This window comes from Saccopteryx leptura, chromosome 3 (assembly GCF_036850995.1).
Source record: "Saccopteryx leptura isolate mSacLep1 chromosome 3, mSacLep1_pri_phased_curated, whole genome shotgun sequence".
Classification (NCBI taxonomy): domain Eukaryota; kingdom Metazoa; phylum Chordata; class Mammalia; order Chiroptera; family Emballonuridae; genus Saccopteryx; species Saccopteryx leptura.
The window spans coordinates 55,180,081-55,193,330 of NC_089505.1; the positions used below are offsets into that span (position 1 = coordinate 55,180,081).

The 13,250-nt window shown below is 45.2% G+C and overlaps 1 protein-coding gene across 1 annotated transcript in view; it reads left to right on the top strand.

The window, feature by feature from the left end:
* SCML4 (Scm polycomb group protein like 4) overlaps positions 1-13,250 on the top strand; it is a 115,059-nt gene that overhangs the window by 79,447 nt on the left and 22,362 nt on the right. The window contains exons 4-5 of the mRNA XM_066373537.1: positions 1,394-1,594; positions 6,055-6,249. Coding sequence (XP_066229634.1) covers positions 1,394-1,594; positions 6,055-6,249 — 396 coding nt within the window. The remainder of the gene's footprint in view (positions 1-1,393; positions 1,595-6,054; positions 6,250-13,250) is intronic.

Below are 13,250 nucleotides of genomic sequence, written 5' to 3' on the forward strand. Positions count from 1 at the left end.
CGTTTTCAGGCCTGGAGACAGTGGTTGTGGCCAGTGCCCATCCTCCACTTGTTGAGACCCAGGGCCTGTCCTGCACCTGTGTGCTGAAAGCCCCTCAGGGCTCTCCTGGCCCCAATCAGTGTTTCTCGTGGCCACGGTTCCACCTCAGCCCCTGTGACTCTGAGTAGGCCTATCTCCCCCATCGCACCCTAAGCTCTGTGAAGCCAGGGACCTCCTTGGTTTGTCCATTTTCTCCCTAAGGCCTAGCACAGTGTCTGGCATGAAGGTCTCTTATTAATTATATTTCCTCAATCCTCTGGGATGAGGAAAAGAGAAGGCAGATTGAAAGGAGCAGAGGCCTTGACATCAGAAAGGCTTGAGTCCAAGCCCCTGTTGCAGCACTAGTGACAGACTTATGTGCAGTCACCCAGCCACCTGATGCCTCAGGTCCTTCATTAATAAAGAAGGAATAATACCTAATCTCCAGGCTTGTCTTAAGGAATGAAGCAAGATAAAATATATAAAGTACAAGGAATATAATATGTGGTTAATAAAAACTCGTGTTCTTCACCCTTGTTATTACTGTTTACTAACTCTGTTGGTTTCCTCTTAAAGTCTGTCTTCAGCACCCCTTTGCATTGGTGGCCTCATATTCTGGGGAGGGGAAGGGGGAGACGGAAGAGGAGAGTCAATGTATAGAAGAAAATATGACTCCTACTATTAATATATATTTTATCTCCTTTAAAAACTCTTTTTTTCTTGGTTATGTTTTAAATGTACATGGCACATTAATACAGAAAAGAAAGTATATAACCTATAAATAAACACATTTTGGGGTATGTGCTTAAAGTTATTGTACTAATGGGATGGATTGCTTTAGAAGTGTGGAAAGCCATTGATTAGCTCACCTAAATGGCAGCTGAGTGTTTATTTTCTCTGAAATTGTAAATAGCACTCTCTTTAGAAGTTGAATACATAGTGTTTGGAGCAATCAACATTATCTTGAAGTTTTTATTCACCAAAAGATATAAAGTGGCACATATTATGTGTAGCTTGACGGCTCCCTTGGAGAAGAAGGGGAGATTTTGTGAGTGAGTGTACATGCCCCGTACGGAAATGCATTTATACACATGGTCCACGTGGACCTCCATAACTATCTCCAGCTCAGAGATGAGTGCATCACAGGAGACCCCCCCCTGTCCCTCTGTCCCCAACTAGGAGGCCCTCTTGAGAACAAGCCCTGGCATTTGGGGCAACTGACTTTTCTGCCCCTTTTACTTATTAAGTAGGAGGAATCAGTCCCGTTACTGCCCTTTTTTGGCTTTCCAAGGCCAGGACCAGGGGGCCCATGGGAGCAGCTCCCTGGTCCGTCGTGCACTGATGCTGAGGGCTTTGTGGGTCTCTTTTTCCATAGTCTGCCTCTACATCAACAAGCAGGCCAACGCAGGGCCCTACCTGGAGAGGAGGAAGGTGCAGCAGCTGCCCGAGCACTTCGGGCCCGAGAGGCCGTCAGCCGTCCTGCAGCAGGCCGTGCAAGCGTGCATCGACTGTGCCCACCAGCAGAAGCTGGTCTTCTCCCTGGTCAAGCAGGGCTACGGTGGCGAGATGGTCTCGGGTAAGGCCCTGGGGCAGGTTTCTGAGGAGAAAAGCAGCCATTCTCGGGCCAGGGGGCCAGAGGATGTGGCTAAGGCCTGTCCTCTATCTGGTGGGCTCTAGGGCCCTTCATGAGCCTATGTGCTGGAGGCCTCTCTCAGGGCTCACGGAGAAGATGCTTCCACACCTGGACAAGAAGACTGGACATTAGAAACCCCACCCTTGACTAGTCTCTTTTTCCCACCCCCACCCCCAACTTATCAGTAAATCTTATTGCTCTAACTTTAAAATATATCCAGAACCTAGCCACCCATAGCAACCACTCTGGTTCTTTAAAAATATAAGCCAGGTCATGCCCATCCTTTGCTCCAAATCCTCAGTGACCCCCGCCCCACCCCCCGTCACTCGGAAGAACAGCTCCATCCTCTCAAGACCCTACAGGCCCTATGTGACCTGGCTTTGGCTGCCTCTTTGATCGTTTGGTCACTTCCCTCAAGTCCCCCACCCTGCCCTGGCCACAGTATCCTCCTTGCTGTTTTTCCTGGGTCCTCCATCCATGCTTGTGCCCAGGGATTTACACCATTATTATTCTCCCTTTCTGGAATGTTCTTCCCCAGCTGTCCATGTGACTTGCCCCTAGACTTCCTTCAGGTTCTTATTCAAATGCCTCCTAATCAAAAAATGCTTTCCTGACCACCTCATCTTAGGTATCGGCCCCTGTCACCCTCTACTCACCTCTGCTCCATTCCTCTCTTGTGGCCCCGATCACATGCAGAGCAATGGGGAGAGCTCCTGATCCCAACTCCATCTCACAGGGCATATTTTCTAAAACACGGGCCTCCCAAGCCAGTCCCTTCTTTCATCATCATCGCCCATCTCCAGTTTCAGCCCCAACCCAACGGCTTCCGAGGGAGTGGGAGTTGTCACGACAGGTGAGGGGCAGAGGCAGGCACTCTGCCCCCTTCAGATGTTTGCCTGCAGAGGCTCTTTCTGTCCTACTGGAGGCTGTCAACACAGTGGTGGTTACCACCTGTTCTAAAGCCCTGGAGGTGTCTTGACTCCAGAGGGACAGCTTGGTGTCTATCCTAGCCCAGCAGCGTGGACACCGCCTCCACAACGAGGAAAAGGGAGAAGATTCCCTAGCAGTGGGTCCATGAAGGTGACCTTGCTGGCTGGCTAAGAACAGGGGAGAGAGGACTCTAGTGTGGCTGTGTCCTGAAGAACCAAAGCGGGGTATTTTATTTAACTTGAGATCTCCAGGGCTGGGGCTGGGAAGGGAGTCCAACGCAGCTTCCCCCGCTCTGATTGAGTTATTCTGCCTTCTAGAGCTCCCTCTGAGCAGAAAGCTGTGTCTGACTTGCTGGCAATTGATTAAAATAGAACTTGGCTCTGCCCAGGTGCATGTGTCTGACCCAGGGTGACTTTTAAGACATTAGCAGATGTGAGCAGAGATAGAAGTACTGCACCACGAGAGGCCAGGAGGCGACCTTTTCGTCAGGCCTGCCAAGAGCCCTTGGCTGTTCTTCTCCTGGTTTCTGTCTGAGAGCCAGGTTCTCAGTCCTGGGCTGCAACCTGAGATCAAAGGCTTTGTCCTTTTCCTTGCTGAATAGCAGGGCTCAAGACCCAGACCTGGTGCTTAGAAAAAGCCTTCCTGTTCTGTGCTCCCACCCTCCTGAGTGAACCCCACCTGATTGATTCTTGATGGCCCCTGCCCTCAAAGCTGGGAGAGCTGACCCCATTTCCCCTGCTTTCCTGCTCAGCCTTGCTGTGGCCTCCGGGGCCTTGGCGCTGGGGAGGAGCTTCCGTAGCGCCTGGCACCGATGTGAGTGTGGGCGGAGCCTCGCCAAGTTTCCCTTGGCTGAAGGATTCCCAGGAAGGCCAGAGCCGAGCACCGGCCTGCGTGTCTCTGAGAATTCAGTAGCACTGACGGGACTCCTCCTGCTATCACCTTGAGGTCGCAAAGTGGCAAGGTGGGCTTTCCATGTTACCGATGGTGACTGGAAGCTCAGCCAGGCTGAGTTGACAGCACTGAGGTGGTTCAGGGGAGGACTCAAGAAGAAATAGCCAGACTCTCCCACTCTCCACCTTGAACCTGATCCTTGGGGCGCTGCTTTCCAAATATTCCCAGTGGCAGAATACATAAAGAATGGTGACTTGGTCTGGCCAATGAGCTAAAGAAACCAAACTGTCACGGCAGGGCTTCGGGCCATGCCGGGACCCTCGTGGAGCAGCCCTGCAGTGCCCACAGCCGTTCCCAGCACACCCTTGGGGATGCTCTGCCTTAGCCGTCTTCTCGCACAGGGATAGGCTTTCTGAGCTCACACAGCCCATGTCCTCCTCCAGGAGGTAGCATTTGCCCACTTATGTGACCTCCCAGGCACCGTTAGGAATGTACGCACACTGACTTATGGGACGGACCTGCTGCCTTAGACCCTCCTGCTGTGGGCTTAGTTTCCAATACACCCAGTCTTCTAAGCGATTGGAGGCAAGCAGAAGGATCCACGCTATGAAGGAATTTCTGGAGCATCTAAATGGCCAGGATGACATCCTTGGTGAGAATCTTGGGAGCTCATTTGCTGTTTCCCTTAATCAGAGTCACTTGGACATTAAAATGACACACAAGTCCTCTTAGCGGCCACATGAGCTGGGAAAACCTGGGCCTAGCTGCAGTTTCCTCATCTGTAGCATGGGGTAACCTTTGTCCACTGTCCTCACAGGACCGCCAGGAGGCCTAAATGAGAGGATGGATGTGAAAGCTCTTGTCAAACTGTAAAGAGCTACACAAAAGAAGTGGATTATTTTTATTTCTGATTGAAATGGGTATTTTATTTGTTTGTCTGTTTGTTTGTTTAGTTTTGAGATAAAAATTAGCTCCGATCACCTCTGACCCTGGCCTGCCGCCTGCCGGAGATATAATGTGAAAAGCCTTACTTAGGGAGACTTGACGTAAAAACAAGTCTGCTATCTAGGGGCAGGTGCTGAGTAGCGGGGGCCTACATGGGGGCAGAGTGCCCTGTTTGTACTCCTCACACTGGGATTGGTGTGCAGGTTCCTTGGGGTAAGAGAAGGCTTTGGGGAGAGTAATAGAAAGAATGCTCTGGCCTGGAAAAAAACTGGTGTTTCTTCTAAATTCTGGTAACCCTAAAGAAATTGAGTTTGATCTAGCATTACTGTGAAGAGATTATTGTTCTTTTATAAAGATTCCTCCCTAGAGGACTACAATGAACCCTGAACTCTCTGAGGCCAAATTACACACCTCAGTCCAAACTCAGGTTTTTAATACATATCTAGATCTATCATCCATCTATCTATCTATCTATCTATCTATCTATCTATCTATCTATCTATCTATCTAGCAACTTCTAGCTATGTCTAGATAGAGAAATAATTATAATAGAATAGTATACCTGTATGCATTTCTTAGCTCTCTTCACTGAAAGGCCCTAGAACTACTGACATACCAGTAGCAATTCAGTGCTAAATCTTGATTTCTAAATATCAATCTTGAATAAATGGAACCAGGACTGCTGGAGAAATGGCTGCTTTAGGGCTAAGGGAAGGGAAAACTAAAGATGAACCTAGAACATATTGAAGTGTATGTAACCAAAGAGTTGCTAATAATAATAGTAATATTAATAAATAATAATAATAAGGCTATGTCTTAGGGACACAGGAGTGAACCTGAAAGTTCTCAAGGACAAAAGCTTGAACAATTTGAGCAACAAAATAAATAACGTAGTGTTGGATAGCCACAGGACAAGTAGATATATCGAGTCTATACTGATATTAAGAAATGATTGAATAAATAAATAAATAATAAATAAATAAATGGAAGAGAATGAACAGGTGTTCCTTCCAGAACAATTTCAATTGATACAGAGACTCTCCCCTCTCTAGAAGGTAGAGCTTAATCCCTTCACCACCCGTGAGTGTGGACAGCCTTGTCTAAGGCAGTAAGAAAATGGAGAACAGAGTGGAGAGTGTAGCAAGCACTGTTGTGGCCAGGTGAAGGTTAACACCTCAGTGATGATATGTGGGTGTTAGGAATACCTGATCTGATGCAACGAGCAAGGCACTTCACCTTTGTGGTTTTCGTCCCAAAAAACTCATCACTCTAGTTAAACAGTGAGGAAAACATCAGACACTCAAACTGAGAGACATCGTACAAATTTCCAGACCAGTACTCTTAAAAACTATCAAAAACATGAAAAAAAAAAAAAGGAAAAACTGAGAAACAGTCACAAACTAGGGAGACTAAGGAGACATAACTACACCCAATGTGGTCTCCCAGATGAGATCCTGGAAAAGAAACAAGACATTTGTGAAAACAAACAAACAAACAAAACAAAAACAAGTGAAATCCAAATCAAGCCTAGCAAAGAACAAAACAAAACTGAACAAACAAGAACCTCCTCCCCAGGCTGAGGGGCCGGTGGCTTTCTCCAGTGCCCCCTCTGATTTGCCGTCCCTGTGATTTTCCAGTCTCGGCCTCCTTTGACGGGAAACAGCACCTGCGGAGTCTGCCTGTGGTGAACAGCATTGGGTATGTCCTCTGCTTCCTTGCCAAGCTGTGCCGAAGCCTCCTGTGTGATGACCTCTTCAGCCACCAGCCCTTCTCCCGGGGCTCCGGTGCCCCAGAGGAAGCCCAGCAGAACCAGGAAAGCAAGACGGAATCAAGTAAGCTTTGTCTGTCTGTCTCCCCCTTGCCTGCATGTGGTCCTGGTATGCCTGCCCTCCTGGGGAAGGTAAGGCTGTTGCTGAGGGAGCCGCCACAGCTCCATGGTGCTCTCCGGATGGAGGCCCAGGGGCTGCCTCTCTGGAAACCCTGGGAGTAGCAGGGCCAGCCAGGACCAAGCATACTGAGCTGGTCCTCACCCAGGCTGCAGTGGGAAAGGTCACTCCATGACAGCTTTTAGGCCTCTGTTATTAGAATTTATACAAAACCACATTGCATATAATGAGTGATTTTCTTCATACTCCTCTAATGAAGAGTCTTGGGCATTTATTCATCATTGTGGAGTAGTTGAAAGACTAAGAAACTAAGAAACTAAGAATCTTGAAAAAACTAGGGCTAAGAATTGATTACATTGGTTCTGCCTGGAGTTCTCTGGTGCCTATCCATGTCAATAAAATATGTACCAGAGTATTATTGCAGGAATTTGACCAGGACATAAATCAAATAAGTCTTCCAGTAGGGGTCAGTATTTCTTTATCATTACAAGATGGAAAGTGGCCCGGGGCTGGGTGCCTTTTGTACCACCAGCCCCAGAATAGCGCAGCATGGGAAAGCGGCCATGGGACGGGCATCAAGGCACATGGGCAAACTTGCCACGACCTGTCTGCCCAAGGGCCTAGGTACCAACAGAAGTGCTCCTTCTCCACTTAGCATCCCTTAGTTATGGATTTGCAAAAAATTAAATATGACTTTAGGTTCCTAAGGATGAATGGAAATGTTATCTTTTTTTCCTTCTTTAGAAGCAGTGTTGTTGATATATAAAGAACATATAGATGGTGAAACTAGAATCTAATCACTATGTCATTCTACAAACATTTGCCAAACCCTTTCCTCTTCCAAGCCCCATGAGACCCTGTCTTGGGATAAATACATGAGCTTAGGAAAGTTTTTATGGTATTGAGTAGCCATTATGAATAAAAAACTGATACTTCTGTAGGTATATGCTCACAGACAGTCCTAGAACATTCAACAAAAAGATCCATATAATAAAAATGGCTATAGCTTAAGCCTAGGAAGACAGAAAAAGGATAAATTTAGATTTTTTTTTGTCTTTTTAAAAACACATTCTTGTTTTTAAATTTAATTTTCGGTTACAGGTGACATACAACATTATATTAGTTTCAGGTACATAACATAGTGATTAGATATTTATATCCCTTATGAAGTGATCTCCCCACTAAGCCTAGTACCCACCTGACACCGTACATAGTTATTACAGTGTTATTGACTGTATTGCCTATACTGTCCTTTCCATCCCTGTGGCTATTCTTATAATGGCAATTTGTACTTTCAATACCTTTCACCTTTTTTAATCACCCCCACAAACCTCCTGTCATCTGTGACCATCAATTTATTCTATGTATCTATGAGTTTGCTGTTGTTTTGTTTGTTCATTTATTTTGTTTTAGATTCCACGTATAAGTGAAATCATATGGCATTTGTCTTTCTCTGACCTATTTCACTTAGCGTAATACCCTCTAGGTCCATCCATGATGTCACAAATGGCAAGATTTCATTCTTCTTTATGGCTGAGTAATATTCCATTGCATATATATGTACCACATCTTTATTCATGCATCTATCATTGAACAGTTAGGTTGCTTCCATATCTTGGCCACTGTAAATAATACTGCAATGAACATAAGAATGCATGTATCTTTTTGAATCAGTGTTTTGGATGTCTTCAGATAAATACCCAGAAGTGGAATTACTGAGTTGTATGGTAGTTCTACATTAAATTTTTTGAAGATCACGCATACTGTTTTTCCATAGTGGCTGTGCCAATCTATATTCCCACCAATTGTGCACAAGTGTTCCCTTTTCTCCACATCTTTGCTAACACTTTTTGTTTGTTGATTTATTGGTGATAGCCGTTCTGACAGGTGTGAAGTGATATCTCATTGTGGTATTAATTTGCATATCTCTGATGCTTAGTGATGTTGAGCATCTTTTCATATGTATGTTGGCCAACTGCATGTCCTATCTGGAGAAAGTCTATTCAGTCTTCTGCCTATTTTTTAACTGAATTGTTTTTTGGGGGAGAGTGTGTTTAAGTCATGCGAGTTCTTATATATTTTAGATATTTACCCCTTATTGGATTTATCATTTGTGAATATTTTCTCTCATTCAGCAGGTTTTTGTTTTGTTTTGTTTTGTTGGTTTCCTTTGGTGTGCAAAAACTTTTAGTTTGATGTAATCTTATTTATTTATTTTTTCTTTTGTTTCCCTTGCCTGAAGAGATGTGTCAAAAAAATATATTGTTAAGAGCAATGTAAAAGAATTTTACTATTTTTTCCTTTAGGAGTTTTATGGTTTCACATATTACATTTTAGTTTTTAATACACTTTGAGCTTAATTTAGTACATGGTATATAAACATGGTTTAGTTTCAATTTTTTGCATGCTCTGTCCGGTTTCCCCAATCCCATGATTGAAAAGATTTTTACCTCATTGTATATTGTCATAGATTAATTGACCATTGTTGGGCAGATAAAATGTATTATGCTCACTTTGTTAAAGATGGCGCTGCCCACGGGGAGGCCGTTGCCCAGGTGATATTAATGCGTGTCTCTGTGGGCTGTGGGCAGGCAGGATCATTGTAGCCTGGGGCTTGGTTTTAGGACTAAGGCTTTTCCACCCTTTTTGATGTGGGGTGGTACAATCCAGTCATGCCTCAGATAAGTGACTTTGTATTAGAGACTTCCCTATTTTGTATTTGGATTAAAGGTTTGGATTTCTACACTATAAAATAGGGGCAGAGCGGGAGCTTGCTCTCTTGGTTCCTGAGATTATCATTAGAGGAGAGAGCAGAAAGAGGTCATGTGGCCAGGAGAAGCAGCCAAGATGGCAGAGTGTTGAGTGAGAGGCCAGTTTGGGCAGAGTTTGTGCAGGGAGAAGGAAGGAGATGGGGAACAGAGGTGAATAAGTCTGGTGAGCTAGAAACCTTTGATCCTAGGAAACTCGGATAAATCAGTAGCTTTGTGAGCACTGAATGTGAGTGGGTTTTGGAGTCCAGTGTGTGTTTTTTGCTTGCCCGCCAGGTGCAAGCTAGGATTAAAGACTATGGCCCACCAGTTTTTGGCTCCGTTGTTTCTTTACCAACTGTCCGAATCCAATGCGAACCTGCATGGGCCAGGCGGCTATGATAGTGGCCCTGGATTCTGGCTTTACAACCATGTAAACGTGGGTTTATTTCTGGACTCTCTATTCTGCCCCATTGATCTATGTATCTGTTTTAATGCAGGTACTATGCTGTTTTGATTACTAAAGCCTTATAGTATAGTTTAATATCAGGTAATATAATACCTCCAACTTTGTTCTTCTTTATTAAGATTGCTTTGGCCATTTGAGGTCAACTTAGATTCTTAGCATAGATTTTATCAGATACTGTCAAGAACCTTGTCTATAGTTTTACTTTAATCTCTCTGAAACCTAGGGAACAGGAAGGAACTTGGCCTTTAAAAAGAATGATATCTAATTAAATATGGTCTTTGTGAGCAGATGTTGTATATTCCCTTTTTTCCCCCTTGATGTCTCCATATATGTGAACTAGAAAAAATATCTCATCTCTCTGGGCCTCAGTTTCCTAAGTGAGGGGTTGGAGTTGCTCTTGTCTAATGTTCTGTCTGGTTCTGACAGAATGAATCTGAGCTGTCTTGTAAAACTTGATTGACTCAGAAACATATTCTAAAGCTAATGTATCTTCTAGTGAATTTTGCAAAGAGAATAGCAGAATTGTCTAATTTCACTACTCAAATTCTTGAATCATGTTTTTCATTGAACAACCAATGACCCATGGGACATAATCATAAAGCCACATAATCCATGTTTCCCATCCTCCTTTAAATGTATCCTATGGAACCATTTCTTTCCTGTCCATGAATAAATAAATATAGGACAAATCTTGTAACTTCTCTGGCTCCTTTTAGGTAACAAAACATTCTTTAGTCCATAACTAATATGTCCGGGTCAGTCTGATAATCAAACTTGAACTATCACTCAGAAGTATAACGACTCCTTGTTCCCAGCTCAGGCCTGCTTTGGCCAGTGGCCTGCAGCAGTAAAGGAGGGTGTAGTTGGCTCCTCTCCACCCCTGGCCAGCCTGTGTTTTTGCTCCCTCTCATTTCTAGCTAATGATTTTGAATCCCTCACTGTCTGAGTGAGGGAAGGAGGAGAGGCAAGAGGCAGGAGAGTTTTTACTTATGCAATCGTGCTATGAGTTGGCATCATGTTTCCTGGCTCTGGCGGGTTTAAAGCTGATTCTTCAGCCTATGGGCTCTTACATGGGCCTTTTGGTGATCTTATCATCTCTCACTTGCACTTTCCTTGACACGGACCAATGTAACTCTTCTCTGGATACTCACTTACAGTTCTGTGCATTGACTCAAGGTACCTGCAAGTAAACCTCTAACTCTCTCTGCTGAGGCCCCCTCGTCCCTCCAGACTGTCCTGTGGGAGGGATCTAAGCTCACTTCAGCTCTCTCTCCTGTTGGCTTGCACCCAGCCCCTGAGGAACACTCACACTTCACGCAAACACACCGTGGCATGCTGGCCAACCCCTGCAAGCACCTCTCCTTAGCTCTGCCACCAGAGTAGCCTGACTTTTAGACTTCTCATGGGATTCAAACAATAATTCACTCATTGTATCTGGCAAGTTCCAGGGACAGACAGCAAGCTATCCACGTGGCCATGTTGAAGCCCTCGGGAGCATGCTGGACAGTTCTTTCCATAAATCATCTTCCTACCTGTTTCCCAACCTCGATCATTTCTTTTGTAGGTTAAATGTGGGTGGCTGTCTGTAGGTGTAAACCTGGCTTTCCACCATCTCTCTCTGTACACTTCACTCTGGTCTGGGTGACGATTGTCTTGCAACCTCAGCCAAAACGGAAACTAAAATAGTTTCATTCTAACTTCCTGCCCCTGGAACCTCCCTTCAGCTGTTATTGTTGAGAAAGCTCTTGCTCTGGTTTCCACCTCTTCTCTCGCCTTCCCAGCTCACCATGCTGAATGGAGTCCCCCACCCCGCCCCAGTAGTGTAGCTACTTCACTGCTTCCCTTGACTGGGCAGGTATTTCTACCTGAATGCTGGTTTCATTCCTAGTCAGTTTGGCTTTGGAAGTAATGCCTCTAGTTGTTTTCACGAGCCCTTCCCTAGCCTGTGGCTGCAATGAAAAACTGAATTACTCAAAATCAGCCAACTTCATGGAAATTCTTCCTCACGCCCTGGGCGCTGAAGAACAGAACAGAGTGCTGAATGTTCCATGGTCCCGGCGCCTCAAGGGGGTGGGGGGAGCAGCTATGGCCCAGTCAGCTCAGAGTGGCCCTCCTGTCACACATCTTTCCTGCCAGTTTGCCATGGGCCCTAAAATGACACCACTCACGAGTTTGCCTTTAGAATATGACTTTGCCTCTTAGGCTTGCCTTGTCAAAATTCCCTTAAAAGGTAACACATCAAATTATTATTACTTTAGATGAGGCATTGTTTATCACCTGTTTCCCCACCATTGTGGGAAGAAAGGCATGGATATTTACAAGGGGGAAGGAAGGAAGCTCTTTGTCAATTTTAGGCTCCATATCTGTAGAACCAGGTCATTGCTAAACAAGACTGTACAGTCTTGAGCTCATTTTGAAGGAGGTCCTGCTCTGCCCTGAGGATGTCCAGTCAAAGCCTGAGTGTTCCACTTGCTGCCATACAGTTAGAAGGTTTGCCAGCATTCATTAGATCACTTCCAGAGACAGTTAATTAGACAGTGAGAAAAGGCCAAGCTATGATGCAATTATCAAAGAAACTATGATGTCTATGGTCAAAAACATGAATGATTTGGGAAAGATATGGTTTTCTGTTCCAGTATAAAAAACAGCAGGTCATGTGGATTTGTCCTCTGTGATCCTGAAGCTAGATTTAATTTAGCTTAAGGTCTTGCCACTCAAGCTCTGGGCAGCAGCATTATCACCACCTGAGAGAGGCAGAAGCCCACTGCCCCTCCCACGCTCATTCATCACCCATCCCAGGTGGTTGGAAGACACAGCAAAGTCTGGGAAGCATGGGTCTCAGGGCCCCTCTCCTAGGTAGAAAACTTGGCAGCTGAATAAGCAGGTGGAACTCACAGAAGATAGCTCCCTCAGGAGTCAAGAGGAGTTGGTATTATAAGACCTTTACAAAGTCGAAGCCATTCAGAAGTAGAAGGGGCTGCTTGTGTGGTAGTGATCTCCCCATTATTGGTGACAAATGCAGGTGTCCACTGGTTAGGGCCAGAAAAGGGAACTTTAGTAACTCAGAGGAGTAAGAGCAAGATGTTCCCTCTGGTCCTTTCCAGGATGAGAGTCACATTTGGAGGTGGCAGAGGACAGCCCTGGACAGCAGGAGGTCGGGGTGCCCCAGAAGCGCTGCTCAGAGCACCTCCAAAGGCGAACATAGGGATACTAACACAGAGGGGCTCACATTAGAGCAGAGAAAGGGCTTCTTCCAAATTTTCTCCTCAAACCTTTGAAATATAAACTCTTTCCCCAAATGATCTTTCCCCTATGTGCAGGCAAAGCCAGGCTTCAGACTACTCAGCCAAATGAACTCAGTCTGGAAGGAAGAGTTCTGGGCTTGAGACCAGGAACTTCTATCACTTTTCTCCAGTTCTAGTAACTGATGGCCACAGGTGGTTTGCGTTTTAAGAAATAGACATCCAGGAAGCAGCTGTCTGGGTGCTTGAGGAGAATGGAGGCAGAAACGTGGATTTGATAACACCTGTGATTCTGTTAGAAGTCATGAGATGATTAAGGGCAAATTTCACCTTTCCTGTCAATGTTGAAAAAGAAAGATCTCAATTGTAAATAAGCTTTAACCAGTGCTTCTCAAACTATAATGTGCTCAGAAACCACCTGGACATCTTGATAGAAAGCAGGATCTGGCTCAGGAGGGCTGGAGGAGGACCTGAGAGTCTGCATTTCTA